The 21756-nt window shown below is 44.6% G+C and overlaps 1 protein-coding gene across 1 annotated transcript in view; it reads right to left on the minus strand.

Moving 5' to 3' along the window:
• The window catches only part of LOC122939086 (PAX-interacting protein 1-like), a 51607-nt gene that overhangs the window by 17414 nt on the left and 12437 nt on the right, over window positions 1-21756 (minus strand). The window contains exons 3-16 of the mRNA XM_044295059.1: window positions 21367-21410; window positions 19759-19822; window positions 16345-16458; window positions 15601-16257; window positions 11175-12738; window positions 9145-9239; window positions 7377-7472; window positions 6489-6626; window positions 5301-5422; window positions 4507-4691; window positions 4239-4282; window positions 4072-4133; window positions 2429-2531; window positions 1105-1273 (exon numbers count right to left, since the gene is read on the minus strand). Of these exons, the coding sequence (XP_044150994.1) occupies window positions 1105-1273; window positions 2429-2531; window positions 4072-4133; window positions 4239-4282; window positions 4507-4691; window positions 5301-5422; window positions 6489-6626; window positions 7377-7472; window positions 9145-9239; window positions 11175-12738; window positions 15601-16257; window positions 16345-16458; window positions 19759-19822; window positions 21367-21410 (3457 nt within the window). The remainder of the gene's footprint in view (window positions 1-1104; window positions 1274-2428; window positions 2532-4071; window positions 4134-4238; window positions 4283-4506; window positions 4692-5300; window positions 5423-6488; window positions 6627-7376; window positions 7473-9144; window positions 9240-11174; window positions 12739-15600; window positions 16258-16344; window positions 16459-19758; window positions 19823-21366; window positions 21411-21756) is intronic.

The raw sequence follows: 21756 nt of genomic DNA on the forward strand, positions 1-21756 counted from the left end.
GTTGCCCTGCTGTCACTGACAGCGGGCAACCCGATCAGCAGCTGCACGATTAGCGTGCAGCTTCTATTTATGAAAGGACGTTTTAAAACGTGCTTTCAGAAATAGAGGTCCACCCATAGGACGTTTATATCCTATGGGCGGACTTAAAGTGATTTAAGAGCACCTTTTACCGGTCCGGACATTACAATATAAGTAACTGGCAGTGTAGGGCATATTGAGGACATGTCCTCGCACTTATTTTTTCCCCCGATGGGCTTCTACGTTCCCCCTCTGTGGCCCCCGTTCTCTTTTGCCACTCTGTATGCTAATCCATACCATGGGTACAGGGAGTAGGAGACCGCTGTGTTTCTCAGGGGGTGTCTCCCTGGATGCAAGCTGTCTAATCGCAGCGGACTGCTTCACCACCAGGGAGAAGGCTCCCTGTACCGATGGTGTAGATTAGCATACAGGGCGGAAAACCGAAAAAAGGGCACAGTGGGGGGGAACGAGCAGCCCATCGGTAAAAATAAATAAGTGCCCTACACTGCCAGGTACTTATATTGTAATGTCGGGACTGGTGAAAGGTCCTCATTAAAGTTATGCCTGCAGTCAGTATTTGAAGATTAATACATATATGCCCACCGCAGCTCCAGTCCTGTGCTCTGGCTCCCATGTGTCCATCTTCTCGTCTCCAGCCTGGCATGGTCACCTGCTCCACTGCAGCCAATGAATGGCTTCAGCAGTGATGCACTGCTTCTGGCTGCAGCGGAGCAGGTGACTATGCCCATGCCTGGCTGGACGTAAGTATGACTCTATTAATGGGATAGGCAAGCTGTGGGTATCACTTAAAGGCTAGCTATTCCTGGAAAACGCATGTAAGTAGTGGAATATATACGCTACAGAATCTACACGTACATACGGAGAGCCTGATTGTGTGCACTAGTATTAAATGTTCTCACTTGTGAGTAGGCCAGCAATATTAGCAGTAGTCAGAGCTCTAGCAGCAATTGTGGAGCTAGAAGGGTAAGAATGACCAGTTCCTGCTTCCAACGCCACTTCTCAGGTACTCAGACTACCCAACTTAATACCCTCTGGCTAAATCCTACTACTGTCTTTTATACTTACCAACAAATTTTTGGCATTTGAAGCTTTCATCAAGCCACTCTGGTGTCACTATATGCTTTGCCACGGAGATAGCAGTCAGAAATTTTACAGTCCTCGTGACTTTACTGGCAATCAGATGTGTGCACTTCTGTGCAGAGTCTACCACTTCTCCTCCAAGAATGTAAAGTTTCTGAAAAAAGTAAACATGCAAATTCTGAATTGGAGCAAGAAGTACATGAAATTTTCAGGCATATTTAGACCCCTACATAGAAAGGCCTTTGTGGTGCTAGCACCTACATCCCAGGAAAATGGACCGGAACCCATGAAACAGAAGAGGGGATTGCTTATAGGTGGTACTAATTTTCATATGTAAAACTTACAAGTCATCCATTGTGTTTTCCAGGTGTTTAATACTAATGACCTATCCTCAGGATAGGTGATGACTATCTGATTGTTGGGGTTCTGACTCCCCTGATCAGCTATTCAAAGAGGTCATGGCACTCCACTGAGTGCAGCGGCCTCTTCATGGGGAAACCCAGCAAAGCGCCGTCCATTGGTTAGCAGCTGTGCTTGATGTTGCAGCTGCCCCATTCACTTGAGCAGGACTGAGCTGAGCCTAGGCCGTGTGACCAATGAACGCAAAATCACCGTCCTAAGAGGCCTCTTAAAACAGTTAAAGAGGGGAGTCAAAACCCTATTGATCAGATACTGATGACACGCGATCAGCATTAAACGCTCAGAAAACCCCTTTAAATTAATCATTTAGAGATTCGCCAGCCACAAATATCTGGAAGATAATGTTAAAGGGGTTCTGCACTTTGTTTAAACTGATGATCTATCCTCCGGGACCCCTGCTGATCAGCTGTTTGAGAAGGCAGCAGCGCCACGGCCTTCTCACTGTTTACCGCTGGCCCAGTGACGTCACGACTAGTATCAACTGGCCTGGGCGGGGCTAAGATCCATTCAAGTGAACAGAGCTTAGCCCCGCCCAGTTGATACTAGTCGTGATGTCACTGGGCCTGCGGTAAACAGTGAGAAGGCCGCAGCGCTGCTGCCTTCTCAAACTGCTGATCAGCGGGGGTCCCGGGTGTCAGATGCCCGCCGATCAGAAGCTGATGATCTATCCAGAGGATAGATCATCAGTTTAAGCAAAGCGCAGAACCCCTTTAATATCTCGGTTTCAAGGTATTACCCCATGGGCAGTTCAGAAAAAAAAATAAAAAATAATAAAAAATCACAGCATGCATCCTATTTACATCATTGTTTAGATTGGAGAATCTCTAAGATATAATGTATCCTTCAGATCTGTTATGACCGCCAGACATCGGTGTGGCAATCATCTTACCTTCACATACTGCTGCACCTGAGTTGGGTCAAATCCAGTGAACAATACATTAGGCGTCTGATCAGGAGACAGTTTTTTAGTTGGAGGAGGAAGGTCTTCAATTCTGGGAAGAACAGAAAAAAAAAAGTTAAAAACAAAAAAAAGCAACCTGGACTGAATTTCTATTTCCGGTATTGGAACCTGAGTGTAGGGAAGCAGATAGAAGAGATCCAGCATTGATCACTACCATTCGCTGTGTGTTATGGATACTAGTCAATACTTGCATGTTTTTACAAGATGGCAAAAGAACTAAGGGATTCTGTTAAAGGGGTTGCTTTCTAAAAATACTTACCAAAGTTAGATAAGGGCTTTCTATTACAATTGCCCTCATTTTATCCCTCTTCCAGTTGTTGTACTTCCTAGTTTGTGCCATAGTTTAGTAAAACCATGCTGCAGTTTTTGCGGCAAAAAACAATGTGGTCTAACCGCAATGTGTGGCCTGTACTTCCCATTGATTCTTACTGTGCAGCGAGTTTCTAACCATCCTTAAGATAGGTCATCAATATCAGATCAGCAGGGGTCAGACTCCCAGCACCCCCGCCAATCAGCTGTTTGAAGGACATGCCGTTTTGAAGTGGTGATCTTCCTCTTCAAAACGGCATGTGCCTCATCTCCTCTGCAGTGGTGGTGCAGTGTAATTATAACTGCTTGTCCTATTCAGTTGAATGGGATGGAGCAGTTGTGATTACACTGTGCTGCCTCTATGACGGAGACCAAGAGCAGGTCATTTTGAAAAGGAAGCAGCACTTCTTCAAACAGCTGATTTGCAGGGGTGCTGGGAGTAAGACCCCTGTCGATCTGATATTGATGACCTTATCCTAAGCATAGGTCATCAATAATGTAGCACTGTACAACCCCTTTAAAGGGAAGAGGGAGCCAACAAGCATGACAAAGAATACAGGGCGGAGAGGTATCACCACACATGCATGTCCTCCTAAGGGTGCATCAATGGGTAATGCATCCAATAGAAACTACAGGACTGAAAATTATTAATTCAAGGCCAAGATCGGAATACCTGTCTGATGTAGTAACCAGGGAGGCCTAATTTATAGTAACAGCCGAGGAGGATGTGCTACATTGTTTCTGTTCCTCCTAGGCCAGTGACGACATGTTCATCAGTCACGTGGCCTAGGCGCAGCTCATTCAAGGGAACAGGGCTGAGCACGATACCAAGCCCAGCGGCTATACAATGCACTGCGCTGTGCTTAGTAAGCTGTGAGAAGGCAGCAGCCAGTAAGTTCTCAAACAACTGATCAGTGGGGGTCCCGGGTGTCGGACCCCCACCGATCAGATACTGATGACCTATACAGAGGATAGGTAATCAGTTATTAAATCCTGGAACGCCCTTTTAACTCAGGGCACATCATCAGATGGATATTCTGATATATACCCCTTAAATGGCCTTGAGGGGAATTATATATTTACTCCTCATTGACCCAAACAAGAAACCAGTTTCAGTCCTGATGGCCAGGGAAAAGCCTGCCAAACGTGTTGCCCTGAATGGGCTGGAGAAATAACCCTTAAAACGGCCACAAACTAAAATATTGTAAGAATAATTGATATTTGCAATCACAGAGAATTAATCCTTTAGGCTAATCGTATACCTGGGTCGTTTCGGTTGAATTACAGGTTCGTTCTGTTTAGGCTTCAGAGGAATTCTTATACTCTACAGGAAATACATAAATATATTACGACTAGCTCATTGAAGAACGCTCATTACATTACATGCGATACAAAACATTAAAATTAGGAAAAATGGAGTAAAGCCTACCATTAGCACTTCTGAAGATACTTTTAAAGGAACTCTCCATGCATCTAGAAAACACAAAACATCATGAACACTGGACCAAAGATGTGAAAAGTGTTCCTTTTCATTAAGCAACTAAAGACTGGAAGCCCTCTACCGATAGACGTTTGTGTCTTGCACATATCACTATTATACGTCTGTTCATTTTCAATACAAAGCAGCGCCCTAATAACCTTTCTATTAAAAAGCCCAGCCTCAGATTACAGTCACAAGAACTCTCGTCATATCTTACCAAGCAGATCGGACACCATATGCGATGAAGGAGCCAATGGATCCTGCAAGTTAAACATTGTGTACCGGCTGTTCTGGATTTGTCGCAAAGCCTCAAAGTTTCCGAGAAGAATGTCACAGAGCCACAGTGCATTGACACAGGGTATCCTCCATTCTTTGGCTTTCTCATACTTCATACCTGTAGGCCTAATACACATTAAACAAATGTTACAGATTTAAAGGCTATGTACACCTTTGGGGCAATTCCTTATTACTGCATTGTACTCATTTTGAGCTAAAAATCATTTTTTTTAATTGGTCTTTATTACAAATATGGAACCTTTTTCTCCGTACAGAACTGAGATGCTGTAATAGAGGGATCTGAATTTTCTCTGTTCCGTCAGCCAGCTAATCTGACGGGCTCCTTATCTCTACAATCTGACATTATAAGCACTCATTATAGCTCAGTTCTCATCTTACTGATAAGAATGTGGCTTAAAAAAAGTGTTAAATAACCGGAATAAAAATTATTAAATAACCGGCACAAAGTGAAAGTAAAAAGTACGAATCACACAGCTAGACAGTTAACCCTTTGTGAAAGAACGGCTCAGTATTTTCTTTATAAAGGCCAATTGAACATATGATTATTAGCCAAAAATTAGTAAAATGCAATACAAAAAGGTGCATATATAGCCTTTTATAAAGGTCAATGCAAACTCATTACATTCCAATGATGTAAATCTAATGGAATATACAGTTTATGTTAATGTATTTGAAAAATAATAGCACCCAGGTGAGGACGATAATCTGACTTACTCTTTGCAGATGAGAACTGTGTTGCTACGACATAGATATCCCGTGTACTTCGCACCCGCCAGGTACGCCATTAGCTTTAGATCATCTCTATCGCTATCAACAAAACCAGTTACAGAAATGATCTGGAAAGAAATACGGATTAAACTAACTTTAGGATCTGACAAATGTTTCAACCCCTTTAGGGTATGTTCACATCTGCGTTGGAGGCTCTATTCCGGGCCTCTGTCACAGAGTTCATTAAAGGAAACCGGTCACCGGGATTTTGTGTATAGAGCTGAGGACATGGGTTGCTAGATGGCCGCTAGCACATCCGCAATACCCAGTCCCCATAGCTCTGTGTGCTTTTATTGTGTAAAAAATACGATTTGATACAAATGCAAATTAACCTGAGAAGAGTCCTGTCCCTGACTCATCTCACATACAGGACTCATCTCAGGTTAATTTGCATTTGTATCAAATCTTTTTTTATTTTATTTTTTAACACAATAAAAGCACACAGAGCTATGGGGACTGGGTATTGCGGATTTGCTAGCGGCAATCTAGAAACCCATGTCCTCAGCTCTATACACAAAATCCCCGTGAGCATTTTCCTTTAATGAACTCTGTGACGGAAGCCCAGAATGTGTGCATGCTGGGAGCTATAGTTTCACAGCAGCTGGAGTGCCGAAGGTTGCCGATCTCTGAGCCATACAATGTATGGTGCTATGCTTGGGAAGCTCTTAGAAGGCCGCAACGCTAACAAAAGCGCCGCTGCCTTTTCAAAAAGCTGATCAGTGGGGGGGCCCAGAGGTCGGACCCCCACCGATCAGATACTGGTAAAATCTTGGAAAACCCTTTTAAAAGGACCTTTCAAGGGTCCGAACATTGCAAGATAACTATCTGGACATGTAGAGCGGTGCCCAGGGATCTCACTGCACTTACTATTTTTCCTGGGACAAGGAACGCCCAGGGAGAAATAGGGCAGACTCCCCCCTGGTGAACCGATAGTAGCAATTACCATACAGCGCGGGAGACGGTAACGGGGCCACAGTGGGCGAATAGAGCAGCACCCAGGAATAATAGTAAGTGCAGTGAGATCCCTGGGCGCTGCTCTACATGTCCAGATAGTTATCTTACAATGTTCGGACCCATGAAAGGTCATCTTTGAACTTTACTAAATACATGATACTGGGCATTTGGTTTCCTTACATGCTGAGAACATGGCTTTCCTCCCGGTGGAAATGCGACAGGGAAATGTAGAGCTCGATGAGGAGGTACCATTTTTTTCTTCTTCAAGACTGTGTTCAGCCAGTGAGCTGTGATGCAACGCTTTCTTTCCTTCATTGCCTATATATACACAGAATCATGAGCAAAGAATAAGTAGATTATAAGTGGCCATACAATGGCCCCAAACCATACAAAAACTTTATTTTTCAAGAAGTCTAAGTTTCCATATAAAATTGCACTAAACACAGAAAACGAAAACAAACAAACCTCACAGAACTCCCATGATTCGTCTTCCCTTTCCTTAGAACCTACAATTAATGGCACATTCACACGATCGTAGTGTGTTGCAGATCCGCAAAACACAGATACCGGCCCGTGTGCTTTCCACAATTTGCATACCGCACATGGCCGCAAATATAATAGAAAATGCCTATTGCGGATAAGAATAGGACATGCTCAATCTGTGTGCTGTTCGCATCTTTTGCGGTCCCATTAAAATGAATGGGTGCACACCCGTTCCGCAAAATTGCCCCCCACCCTTCTCACTGTTCTGTGTCTCTCTGTAAGACAACTGGCTGCTGCTGCAGGAGCACCTTCTCCTGCCGTTCTGAAACTACAGCTCCCATAATCCTCCTTTCACTTCTACAGGAGTTACAACAACAGCCGAGTTTAAGTGTGCATGCTGGGAGTTGTAGTTTCACAGCAGAGAGTGCGCCAAAGGTTGCTGATCCTCGGTTTAGCGTTTCTTTTTTATGGAGCAACTTTAAGTAGCACAACTTCTCACACCGGAAATCTCTAGACACGTGACGTAAGGCAGCTATCCAAATGGTAAGATTCTGCTTGCAAGTGATCAGTTACATTAAAACCTACCTGGGTATACATGCTACTGACTTGGCTCTCACACAGAAGATGTGTACAGCGACTTGTGAGTGTGGGGTCCACGGTACCGCCATGCGTTTGTATTATCTTTGGGAATGGTACAGAAAAAAATATAACAAAACGGATATAAAGATATACTCTGGAAAATCAGGTTAGTAACAGTAATCATATATGTGATGACTCTTAAAGGACCTGGCAACAGCACTTGTCATCCCTAGTTGGCTGTTTGAAGATAATCATCAATGGGAAGAGTCGCACTTTATTTTGGCTGATTTATATTTCTACAGTCTACAAGCCTCTCTTACTGCAGTGTGTTCTAAAAGTATTCTTCTGGAAAAACCTAGTTGAGCAATAGAAATATCTTGAGTTTTATCTAACGCCCAAGAGTGCACATGAGATTTTCTGAAAATACAGTTGCATGAGGAATTATGTTAAAGGTTTTTAAGTTCAAGTGATGGCATATCACTAGAATGGCGGTCTGCTTTTGGGGAATCCTACAGATCATTAGAATAAAGCAGCTGCAGTGTAAGGGCACTTTCACACTAGCGTTTTTCTAGGGGCTCTATACCGGAAAAGAACTGATCCGTTGTATCCTAATGCATTCTGAATGGAGAGTAATCCGTTCAGGATGTCTTCAGTTCAGTCTTTTTGACTTTTCAGGATGGAGACAATACCGCAGCATGCTATGGTTTTATCTCCGGCCAAAAAAACGGAAGACTTGTCGGAATGCCAGAACGGCATTTTTTCCCATAGGAATGTATTAGTGCCGGATCAGTCCTTCCGGATGACACTGGAAAGACGGATCCGGCATTTCAATGCATTTGTAAGACGGATCAGGATCCTGATCAGTCTTACAAATGCCATCAGTTGCCATACGTTTTGACAGATCGGACAAGCAGTTCCGGCGACGGAACTGCTTGCCGGATCCCTCTGCCGCAAGTGTGAAAGTAGCCTAAGTAAAGCCACCTGCCCAGCAGATCTACTGATTAATGCAGTGAGGCCAGTTTTCTGCACAATACCTGGTAAGGAGATGAACTGTGCAGAGAACAGGCTGTTCTAGGGATCAGTTGGGCATTAAATGGGTTGTCTCACTTCAGCAAGTAGCATTTATCTTGTAGAGAAAGTTGATACAAGCCACTTACTAATGTATTGTGATCGTCCATATTGCCCCCTTTGCTGGCTGGATTCCTTTTCCCATCACATTATACACTGCTCGTTTCCATGGTTACAACCACCCTGGAATCCAGCAGCGGTGGCCGTGCTTGAACACTATAGAACAAAAAGCACCAACCTATGTGAAGTCCCATGGTCCCGGCCACCAGAGAACCTGGCACTTTTTCCTACAGTGTTCAAGTACAGCCATCGCTGCTGGATTGCAGGGTGGTCGTAAAAATGGATATGAGCAGTGTATAATTTAATGGAAAAGGAATCCAGCCAGCAAAGTAAGCAATATGGATAATAACAATATATTAGTAAGTGGCTTGTATTAACTTTCTCTACATGATAAATGCCACTTACTGAAGTCACACAAGCTCTAAGTTGTGATATATCTTAGTGGCTGTTCTATACTTCATATTGGTGGGAAACCCCTTTAAATTCAATGTAACAATAATCTGTGTGCTGCCTGGTCTCAAACAGGAAAAAGTTAGAAAACGGGTGCAAAAGATGAGCACTGCAAAAACAAATAATAAAAATAGGGCATACTATCACAAACTGGTAAAACCAGAGACGAGAATTCGAAGGATCACATGAAACCTACCCGTTTCCAGGTTGCCAACAGTTGTTTATCAGACATTTGTTCTGGATAATCGGCAATTGCAAACACACAACCCATCAAAAAGTAGTCTTCAGGAACTGAAAGATCAAATCAAAGGAAATGTGTCATCACAAGACAGTAATCAGACAAAAAGCTGACATTTCCCAAGTTCTGCAAGTCACTTGTCCGCTTTGCTGTGGAGACTGGGCCAATATAAGCAGAGTCATTTCATTATCATTACATGTTGGACACACAATAAGGATTCCTTTGCGCCTCTAGAGGCCTAAATAAGATGGGACAGCACCACTACACAAACACGTCAAGCTCTGTATGCATCTCTCCTGTCACTTGCTGGTCTCTGGAGGAGAGTCTGTACTCCATTTCTTTAACATTTACCTTCCATACATTGCAGCTGCTATACAGCACACAGATCCCTGCAGTACTGAATATGCGCACAACACATAAAGGATGTGCGCTTCCAATACTGCCCTTCTTAGGACGTTTTTAAGACAGCCCTGTTAAATACAGTCTTCGGCTTAAGGGCTTTTTCACACTTGCGTTGTCCGGATCCGGCATAGAGTTCCGTCGTCGGGGCTCTATGCCGGAAGAATCCTGATCAATTTTATCCTAATGCATTCTGAATGGAGAGAAATCCGTTCAGGATGCATCAGGATGTCTTCAGTTCCGGAACGGAACGTTTTTTTGGCCAAAGAAAATACTGCAGCATGCTGCGCTTTTTGCTCCGGCCAAAAATCCTGAAGACTTGCCGCAAGGCCGGATCCGGAATTAATGCCCATTGAAAGGCATTGATCCGGATCCGGCCTTAAGCTAAACGTCGTTTCGGCGCATTGCCGGATCCGACGTTTAGCTTTTTTAGAGTGGTTACCATGGCTGCCGGGACGCTAAAGTCCTGGCAGCCATGGTAAAGTGTAGTGGGGAGCAGCATACTTACAGTCCGTGCGGCTCCCCGGGCACTCCAGAGTGACGTCAGGGCGCCCCAAGCGCATGGATCACGTGATCACATGGAACACGTCATCCATGCGCACGGGGCGCTCTGACGTCATTCTGGAGCGCCCCGGGAGCCACCACGGACTGTAAGTATACCGCTCCCCCGCTCCTACTATGGCAACCAGGACTTTAATAGCGTCCTGGGTGCCATAGTAATACTGAACGCATTTTGAAGACGGCTCCGTCTTCAAATGCTTTCAGTACACTTGCGTTTTTCCGGATCCGGCGTGTAATTCCGGCAACGCAAGTGTGAAAGGGCCCTTAAAGGAAACCTGTCACCATGATTTTGCGCATAGAGCTGGGGACATGGGCTGCTAGATGGCCACTAGCACATCTGCAGTACCCAGGTCCCATAGCTCTCTGCGCTTTTATTGTGTTAAAAAACAGTTTTGATTGATATGCAAATTACCCGATATAAATCCTGTATCCAGAGATGAGTCAAGCGGAAAGGAGCCCAGCACCGCCCCGCGTCCTCCGAATCTCCTCCTTGCTGGGTGACGTCAGAGAGCTGGAGCGCCGAAATCTCGCGATGCACGAGCTAGCGCATGCGTAGTTCGTTCCCTGTGCTGATGCCAGCACAGGGAATGAACATGATGCCGACACTGCGCATGCGCTAGCTCGCGCATCGCGAGATTTCGGCGCTCCAGCTCCGTGACGTCACCCAGCAAGGAGGAGATTCGGAGGATGCGGGGCGGTGCTGGGCTCCTTTCCGCTTGACTCATCTCCGGATACAGGACTCATATCAGGTAATTTGCATATCACTCAAAACTGTTTTTAACACAATAAAAGCGCAGAGAGCTATGGGACCTGGGTACTGCAGATGTGCTAGTGGCCATCTAGCAGCCCATGTCCCCAGCTCTATGCGCAAAATCATGGTGACAGGTTTCCTTTAATTCAACATTATAAGTAATTAGCGATTATGATGGCTATATACATGTTATCTATGGTGGACCTCTGCAGGCAGGTATGAATAACAGGAGAATCATTTTTACTAACAATTACAGAAAAAGACTTAATAAACTTACTCTCCAGTGAAGGGTCATGTCCATGAAGCTGCTGCGATTGCGGTGGCTGTTGACTGGGTGTTTGTGCCGGTACCTGCTGTATTTGTCCCAGTTGCTGCTGTGTCTGATTTTGCATTTGTCGCTGCTGTAAGCGCTGAAGGTGCTGCTGTTGGATTTGTTGTTGTATCTGCTGAAGGTTGTGTTTTTGCTGCTGCGTCTGTTGGGCTTGGAGTGGAGGCTGCTGAAGGGTTGCCTGTTGAACCTGTGACTGTTGCATTGTCACTTGTGACTGTTGTAGAGATGGTTGCTGAATCTGAGACGGCTGGGATTGCGGCATTTGTTGCTGCTGAAGACCAACTTGTTGAATCTGCTGCTGCTGCTGCTGAATTTGCTGCTGTTGAAGCAGAGTTTGCTGTTGGATTTGCTGCTGTTTCATTTGCTGCTGCTGAAGCTGAAGAGTCTGCTGTTGTTGCTGAGTGAGAGTTTGCTGTTGTATCATTTGCGATGGGATCTGATGCTGTTGATGAGTCGCATTCTGAATTTGATGTTGAATCTGAATATTATGCGGTTGCATTTGGTGTTGCTGAAGTGTCTGTGCCTGTACTTGATGTTGCTGTTGAAGGGCCTGTGGTTGTACATGATGCTGCTGGGTCTGTGTCTGGATTTGCTGCTGCTGTAGTGACTGTGCTTGGATTTGCTGCTGCTGAAGAGATTGTGCCTGCATTTGATGTTGCTGTTGTTGTATGGATGTTGGCTGAATCTGCTGCTGAATTGTCTGCGGCTGAATTTGCTGTTGTTGCAGAGTCTGGGTCTGGATTTGCTGCTGCTGCAGTGTGTGTAATTGTGGGTGAGGCTGAATTTGCTGTTGCTGAAGAGCATGCTGCTGTAGCTGCTGCTTTTGCTGCAATGTTAAATGTTGTATCTGCTGTTGCTGAAGCTGCTGAATGCTTTGTTGAAGGTTCTGCTGCAAGCCTGGATTTTGTTGCGGAAGGGTCTGCTGCTGTATATTGGGCTGAAGGGTTTTCTGTATGTTCTGCTGCTGCTGTATAGATGTCTGAATTGTTTGCTGCTGCTGCTGCTGTAGCGTCTGTTGCTGTGCGGGCGTTTGCTGCCGCTGAAGGATTTGTTGTATATTCTGCTGCTGAAGGGTTTGCTGTAGTGTCTGTTGCTGCTGAAGGTGCTGCTGCTGCTGAAGCTGTTGGAGTTGCTGCTGAAGTGCATGCTGCTGCTGGAAGTGTTGCATGGTTTGCTGCTGTGGGCGAAGTATCTGCTGCTGTGAGAACGGCAGCTGGGTGAAATGGTGCTGTTGGTTCACTTGTGAAAACTGATGCTGCGGAAAAGCTTGTTGGGTGATTTGTTGTTGCTGCAACTGCATAAGTTGTTGAGGCTGAAGCTGCACAAGAGGATGGTGTTGCTGCTGCTGCTGCTGCTGGGTCTGGTGGGAAGGCTGCTGCTGTAACATTTGCTGAGCCTCCTGTGGTAAGGATTTCATTTGATTAAACAAGACTGAGTTTGGATGTCCTTGCTGGGGATGGCTGCCTTGCTGTTCTAAATTTTTGGTGGAAGCAGAAAGTGTTTGTAAAAGCTAAAAAAGGGAAAAAAATAAATAAAAATAAAAATCAATAAAAAGAAGTTGAAGGGAAGCATGCTGAGATACATACACATTCACATTATTCTTATCCACAGAAGTAGTATCTAGGTTGCTAGAAAAATAAATATAAATTTTCCTCATCTTTTTACATGGGTGTCTCCAAAGAAGAGGAGGTTAGGGTACTTTCACTAGGGATCGACCGATTATCGGATTTACCGATATTATCGGCCGATATTCAGGATTTTGAACGTTATCGGTATCGGCATTTATTTTGCCGATATTCCGATAACGTCCTGGGAACACAGATCGCGCTGCTGTCAGCGCTCTCCGTGCTCCCTCAGCAGCAGCACAGGGGAGAAGGAGCAGTGTCTCCTCCCCCTGTGCTGCTGCTGCCGCTCCAGCCAATGGGAGGACAGGGGACAAGAGGAGGGGAGGAGCTATGGCCACTGCGCCACCAATGAAGCTTAATCTCACATTAATTCATATACAGGAGGCGGGAGCTGCAGGATCACATAGCCGGCTCCCGACCTCTATGAGCTGTAGCTGCGATCTGCGGTAGTTAACTCCTCAGGTGCCGCGGATCGCAGCTACAGCTCATAGAGGTCGGGAGCCGGCTATGTGATCCTGCAGCCAGCTCCCGCCTCCTGTATATGAATAAATTAGAGATTAAGCTTCATTGGTGGCGCAGTGCGCCCCCCCCCAAGCCCCCCAGTATCAGACATTGGTGGCGCAGTGCGCCCCCCTCCCCCCCAGTATTAAGCAGTGGTGCGCTCCCCCCCCCACCCCAGTCGCAGTGCGCCCCCCCACAGGATCCCCTCTCCCCTGCTCCTCCGATCGGAGCCCCAGCAGTGTAATGCTGGGGCTCCGATCGGTTACCATGGCAGCCAGGACGCTATTGAAGCCCTGGCTGTCATGGTAAGCTCCATGCTGCTGTGTGCTCCTATTCACCCTGATAGAGCTCTATCAGGGTGAATAGGACAAGGGTTCTAGTCCCTAAGGGGGCTAAAAGTTAGTTTAAAAAAAAAAAAAAAGTAATAAAAATAAAAAACACCAAAATATTAAATATAAATGAAAAAGAAAGATTTACAAAAAAAATAAAAATACACATTAACAATAAACATTAATTTTCAGCAGATTTGTGGGAATTTTTTTTTTTTTTCAAAAATGAAAATTCCCAGAATATCGGTATAAATTATCGGCTATCGGCCTGAAAGTTCACAAATTATCGGTATCGGCCCTAAAAAATCAATATCGGTCGATCCCTAACTTTCACACTAGCGTTTTTCTTTTCCGGCATAGACTTTCATCCTAGGGGCTCAGTACTGGAAAAGAACTGATCGGTTTTATGCTAATGCATTCTGAATGGAGAACAATCCGTTCAGGATGTCTTCAGTCCAGTCCTTTTGACTTTTCAGGACGGAGATAAATACCGCAGCATGCCGCACTTGCAGCATAAAAAAAATCCAGCATAAAAAAAAACGGCAATGCCGGATCTATCCTTCCGATCTGCGCATGCGCAAAGCTTTAAAAATGTTAAAACAATAGTAACGGATCAATTTGGCGGCATGACTAACGGACAGATGGATCCGTTCTTGCAATGCATTTGTGAGACTGATCCGCATCAGTCTACAAATGCTGTCCGTTTGCATGCAGATTGCCCGATGACTCTGCCACAAGTGTGAAAGTACCCTAAGTGATATCAAGGTGTGCCAATGTAGAAGACAATAATCAGCCCTCTTTACACTCAAAATGTTATAACATGGCACCGCCTCTGCTACTATACTGACCATAAACTAGAAAATAAACAGTTTTCTGACAATAAAGAAGCCAATAGGATGCCAACAAAAAATATTTTGTGGAGGGTGCCACAAAATGAATGTTTCCTCTATCCACAGGAAAGGGAATAAGCACCTGACCCTTATATATTTAAAGGGGTTCTGCACTTTCATTTAACTGATGATCTATCCTCTGGATAGATCATCAGCTTCTGATCGGCGGGGGTCCGACACCCGTGACCCCCGCTGATCAGCTGTTTGAGAAGGCAGCAGCGCTCCAGCAGCACCGCGGCCTTCTCACTGTTTACCGCCGGGCCGCCCGCCCACTGACGTCACGACTTGTAGCAACTAGAGTGGGCGCGGCTAAGCTCCGTCGTGACGTCAGTGGGCGGGCGGCCCGGCGGTAAACAGTGAGAAGGCAGCGGCGCTGCTGGAGCGCCGCTGCCTTCTCAAACAGCTGATCGGCGGGGGTCCCGGGTGTCGGACCCCCGCCGATCAGAAGCTGATGATCTATCCAGAGGATAGATCATCAGTTAAATGAAAGTGCAGAACCCCTTTAATGGAGCGGCAGGATAAGCACGCGCAGTGCAGCTCCATTTATTTTATATCAGACTGTGCTTTACTAACATATTGGAGAGGACTCCTGTGCATGCACTCAGAAGTCCTGACAATTAAGTTCAGCACAGCTTTGAATGATCTGGACTCACGTCCTCACTACTTCTACTCATGCAGATGACGGTCCAATATTGTGGTAACAGATTCCCTTTAAAGCAGGGGGTGCACAACCTTTTCTGGCCTAAACCCATTCCAAGGGCCAAAGATAAAATACTTAAAGGGGTATTAACAACTGAAATACTATATTTATGGAATATGGAACATACAGTATATATCATAAATCCCCCCCAGTCCATCTACCAATTACATGGACAGCAATTCACTTAAATGGTTAACATGTTATGTTACATTTCCAATGTTTTCCAAGGAAAACGAATGGCCAGACAAAGCCTTCTTCTTCTCCAGGGACCGTCTTCAAGGGACAACATTTTTAAACAAGCAAATGACAACCATCAACACTACTTACGTGGGCAACATTTGAAGGTCTATTAATCTGCTGTATATCAGCGCTATTTGTGATGTTTCGAAGTGTCCTTGTTGCTGGACTGCGAAAAGCCATAATATCTGGCCTTTCTGAACCTGCGGTTCCAGGCACCGATGAGAGCAAACCACTTCGGGCTTCAGGTGGCAAAATACTCCCTGGTACTGGTGGAACATTAGCACATAAATTAATCAGCCCAGAATCCTTGCCCTGAGGCAGTCTTCTCTTTGCTGTACTCATCTGCGGCATCTCCGCTGGGGTCCAGTTCAAATTTCTCTCTTGCTTTTCCGATGAAGAGTCATCAGAGTCATCGAACATCAGCTCCTCTTTAACCTTTTGTGCAGTGATGCGCTTTGGTGAAGACTCTTGATTAGGCAAAGGAGATCCCTCCCGTGATGTAACTGGACTAGATTTGGAGGAGTATCTATCTTCATCAGCACTTGCATTTTGGGAGTCCCTTTCTTCCTCATCTTCCTCCTCCTCCTCGTCTTCTTCCTCTTCCTCCTCCTCCTCCTCATAGACTATAAGACGTGGGTGAAAAACTTCTTCATCTTTCTTGGTCTTCTCAGATACGCAGTCTACCACCCAGTCAGGGGTAACAATTTTTATGTTCCCTCGTTGATAGGCATATTCATACTTGGTCTGTAAAAAGGAGAATCACACCGCAACGTAAAAAATTTGATCTACATATAGATGGATCAAAATTCTAAAATGTCAGATGGCTCTTACCCCTTTTGGCTCAGGAACAATTAGATGAGTGCACTTCTTATTGAGACTCAGCTGACAGTCACCACCATAAAATGTTATCATTGCCCAAAGAGCATTTCTATCATCAGGTGAAACCTAATTAATTAGAGGAAGGAAAGAAAAAAAAACATCAACGGAGATGAAAACTCAAAACTTACTAAAGCTAGGTTCAGACAAGCATGTTCACTGTGGAAAACTTGCCCCATGTGGGATCATTATTTCATGACCTGAACTCTGCTCCAGTGATAGGACCTCACACAGTATAGTCATTTATAATGCTGTGTGTCCCTGCCCGATATTGGCTGTACTGAATTGTACTGACCGAGTACAGTTCATTACAGCTAATGTCAGGCAGGGACACACAGCATTATAAATGACTATACTGCGTGAGGTCCTATCACAGGAGCAGAGTTCAGGTCATGAAATAACGCTCCCACATGGAGCAAGTTTCAGACTGAACATGCTGGTCTGAAACTAGCCCTATATGTCCTTCTCACAGACAAAAAGAAAAGACCTAGCACGATCCAAATTAGGGTTGGGCGATATCAAAAATATTCCCACAATAACGATATTAAGAAATTTATCGAGATGATATATATCGCAATAAATACCCATTTAGAAGAAGAAAAAAACACTTGGGGCCACAAGGAGACGTTATACTGTATGGGGGCAGCTACGAGATATTATACTATAGGAGGGCCACAAGGACATATTATACTGTATGGGGACCACAAGGAGATATTATATGCTGTATGGGCAGGCAGCGGGGCCACAAGGAGACATTATATACTGTATGGGCAGGCAGCGGGGCCACAAGGAGATGTTATATATTGTATGGGGGCAGCCACAAGGTGACGTTATATACTATATGGGCTGGCCGCTCAACAGGCAGTGGACCACAAGAGTCACTATACTGCATGGGGCCACCAGGACACATACTGTATGGGACAACAATTTGTAACCCCTCCACCATCAGTATAATAATGTCTTGTGGCCCCCATACAGTAATGTCTTCTTGTTGCTCCTGTATGGAGACAACAGGGAGACATTATAGTTTATCAAGTGCCATCACCATGTGCAGAGCAGCTTGCAGGCAGGGCCATGGCCGTAGAAGACATAGACAGACAGTATAACCTTTATTTATGACCTCCGGGCCGTTAGGGTCTCACTCCTCTTCCCCCCACTTTGGCTTGGACACGGACTGCTGACTGACTTTGTGCGCCTCACTCCTGTGCTCGGCCAGTGGGCGGAGACTTTAATATGGGACCGAGGAGGGGGCGGCCGCTGCAGGACGTAACATGTATGGTACGCATATGCACGATGCAGGGGCGGTCAGCACGCATATGACGTCAAATACCGCGGTTATTTGGAAACGACGATATCGCCGTTTCTTAATACCGCAGTATATCGTTGACACCGTTTTAACGCTCAACCCAAAATTCCAGCCAACAGGCAATGTATCTGCACGAGTTTATAACCCCTTCAATTGTTCTAGGGAAAAAAATAATATAATAATCCACAGGACGTTCATTATTGCCACGGATTGCACATGGAAAAGCCATGGATGACTTCCAGTGAATCACAATGACGCCAATTCACAGCAGTAATGCCACTTCCAGATATGGATTTTCTGAGTCACTGTGAATCTGTCTATGGCAGACATGGATATGATGCCGATTTGTCGACAGGAAAGACAACTACCCGGCCGATCACAGATTCCTGCAAGCCCTGGTTTACAGCTAGAAGGCTAGGGAGTACACGTTCTGTTTAAAATGACAGATGCATAACAAGTGCAATCGAAAGCTCAACACTGAAGACATTTCACCCAAACCACCTGCATTGACACTTTATAGTGACTTTCCAGACAGTCTGTATCTCGGTAATTAAAATTCAGCTTGAGACGAGATTTAGCAGACAAGAGTTACAGGAGCGACTACATTATTAGCCTTGGCCCCAGATGGCCGTAGTGGTGGTGTAAAGCACTCGCCATAGACCAGGGATCAGCAACCTTCGGCACTACAGCTGTTCTGAAACTACAACTCCCAGAATCCTCCTTTCACTTCTTTGGGAGTTAGGCCCCTTTCACACGAGCGTGACGGATTAGGTCCAGATGCGTTCAGTAAAACTCTCACCATTTTGCAAGCAAGTTCAGTCAGTTTTGTCTGCGATTGCATTCAGCTTTTTCTGCGCGGGTGCAATGCGTTTTGATGCATTTTTCACGCGCGTGATAAAAAACGGAAGGTTTACAAACAACATCCCCTAGCAACCATCAGTGAAAAATGCATCACACCTGCTTCCGGATGCAATGCGGTTTTCATGCAGCCCAATTCACTTCTTTGGGGCCAGGGCTGCGTGAAAAAACAGGCTGGGATTTTCACACAACGCAGAACTGAGGCGCGAAAAACAACGCTCACGTACACAGACCCGTTGAAATGAATGGGTCAGGATTCAGTGCGAGTGCTATGCGTTCACGTCACGCATTGCACCCACTTGAAAAACTTGCTCGTGTGAAAGGGGCCTTACAAAAACAGCCGAGCAAGTGTGCATGCTGGGAGTTGTAGTTTCACAGCAGGTGAGGTGCTGAAGGTTGCTGAATCCTGCCATAGACTATGGACTAGTGAATATAAACTACAGACAGACAAATGTCCTTTACAAGCAGCTACCTGACTAATCCACACTGCAGTGCTGGGAATGAATGGAAGCACCTGATGCTTTTGAAAGAAAGTATAATACATCTTATTTTTTAACACAAATAGAAATGCATCTTGTAATGAATCAATCATTAATGCGTCTTGTCCTGTACTACCATTTCACTTGAATATCTATGAACAAATTGGCAACTGGGTTACCATCCCCCTTGTTAAAGGAGTGTGTCCCTGTTCCGATTGGACAGCATCAAGCTGTGTTCACATGTTGTCTGCGGTGCACTTTTTGGTGTAGTTTATCAGAATTATATGGCAAAACTCTGATGTTCTGCTGCCACGACAAATAAGTTATAATAATGCACTGAAGCCGAAATGTGAGAACCCAGCATCAAAGTGTGTAGGGGACACACCCTCAACTGCTAACATCCACACGGCAATTCATTTATACATTTCCCAGTAGAAATCACAGAAGGACGGCACAACGCAGAGTTCACCGTAGTACTCTCCTGTTTTACCAGTCTCTGATCACCGACTCCAGCGATGATGCGTCGACATGTAATCACTAACGGTGTCAATAAGTCATCGCAACAGCCCGTGGCGGGCTGTAGCAGTCCGATGTTGTCTGGACGGGTCATCGATGGAGCCGGTTGAGCAAACACGAGTGGGAGACCAGGGCAGTGTCGGTAAGGGTTTTGACAACCCCTTTAAAACTACAAAGGGCTTACACGAGCTAATAAATCAACATACGTACCTGTGAAAGACAAGCAGTAACACCAAAAAATATTTGTCCTGATTCTGGAGAAAATCCATTTTCACTGATTATTTGCATTAAGGAATAAACATGGTAAACTAGGGGGAATAAAAAATGCACAGATCCTACAGAATCCCCATTTATTTTTGCGTGCAGAACGGAGGTACCTCCCAAGTACAAGCCGACATCCACATGTTCAAATGTTTATCAGCTTAGGACCATCTTGTTTGCAGTCACTATCGTGTCAGACAGCTGGTTTTCTATATGAAAAATATGCATCGAACAGATTTGCAGTTCACATGTGGCACATCCACACTTGGATTAAGCAGCTGCTCTGAGTGTTGTAGTCCGCCACGGTGTCCGCTTCAATAAGTGGCATGTCACTTATCGACATGGATTTTTAAATTCGCACCTGTATGAACAGCGACATGAATTCCCATTGAAAACAAATGGACATAGATTTCTTTGCAGAATATGTGCCGCAATCTATATGAAAGTGAAGGCGCTTGAACATGCCCTTGCTGTACCCACACTGATATATTATAGCTGGGGTTGAGCAGGTTGGGTTCGGACTTCTGTATCTGAACCAGATTCGCTTAAAAACTTTATTAAAAATATGAGCTCCATCCTGCTGTAAAATGTATGGCCTCCGTGGAGGTCTCTGATGTTTCAGCAAATATCGCAAGACTGACTTCGTCTCGCCTCTATCAGGTGTCACAAATTGCTGTATCAAAATACTAAGCCGAACTTGGCTTTGTGCCTCGTTAACGATGCAGAGTTCAGCTTATTATTTTGATACAGTAATTTATGCGAATAAACAAAGTGACACGTGATAAGAGGCGAGACGAGTCAGTCTCACCATATTTGCTGAAAGACCTCAGTGGAGGCCATATATTTTACAGTTGGATGGAGCCCATATTAAAAAGGTATGGTAATTTTTAAAAGAATACGACCCCATGCGCTCAGCCCTAATTATAGCCTTATGTGCTCATTTTTTACTTTTTAATATACACCCTGTCTACGCCACTACTCCTGGATCTACGAGGTCTTTGTTACACCTGTGCTCCTGGATCCATTGAAATTTATTATTTCTGCACATCATATGCCATCAACATAGGCCACTGTATGGATTACCATTGCAAAAAAATAAAAAAAATAAAAATAAAATGTATACCGCATGGAATACTTTTTTTGTGAATGCCTTTGCATAGAAATCATAGTTTCCTAGGATATTGTGTACAAAAAATACCTGATCAAAGGAGACTGAAAGGACTCTGTTGGGTGAACGGAGCCCTACGGATACGTTTGATGTATATGCTGGAAGCTTACCCGGTATACGCCACAAACTGAGCTCAGAGCCTTAGAGAAGCCAAACCTGAAGCAATTAATCTAATCGCTGCCCCAAATTTCGCTTGATAAGACTTCATGAGAAAAAAAACAAACAAAAAAACGCTATAACGGGTCTTAACTAGATTCACCGACTGGCTCCTGAAAAGTAACATTTTGTTAATGGTAGGAAGCGTAAATGACAAACTTTCAAAGGGTAAAAGAAACCAAAAGAACAAAAGTACTGTAAAAATCTACTTAAAACAGTAATTCAAAGGATACGGTAGACGAGCGCCACATCGAACTGATAATGTGACCCAGGAGGGCTGTAAGATAGGAGGAAAAAATTTCATTAGTTTTCTTGCAGGATACAAACTGTGGATCACACAAGCATTAAGGAAATTGTAGCTATAAATACAGGTGAAACTCGAAAAGTTAGAATATCGTGCAAAGTTCATTTATTTCAGTAATGCAACGTAAAAGGTGAAACCAATATATGTGATAGACTCATTACATGCAAAGCGAGATATTTTAAGCCTTTATTTTTTACAATTCGGGTGATTATGGCTTACAGCTTATGAAACTACAAAGTCACAATCTCAGAAAATTAGAATATTACATGAAATGAATACAAAAGGATGTTACATAGAAAAATGTAGGACCTCTGAAAAG

This window comes from Bufo gargarizans, chromosome 5, assembly GCF_014858855.1.
Source record: "Bufo gargarizans isolate SCDJY-AF-19 chromosome 5, ASM1485885v1, whole genome shotgun sequence".
Taxonomy (NCBI): Eukaryota; Metazoa; Chordata; class Amphibia; order Anura; family Bufonidae; genus Bufo; species Bufo gargarizans.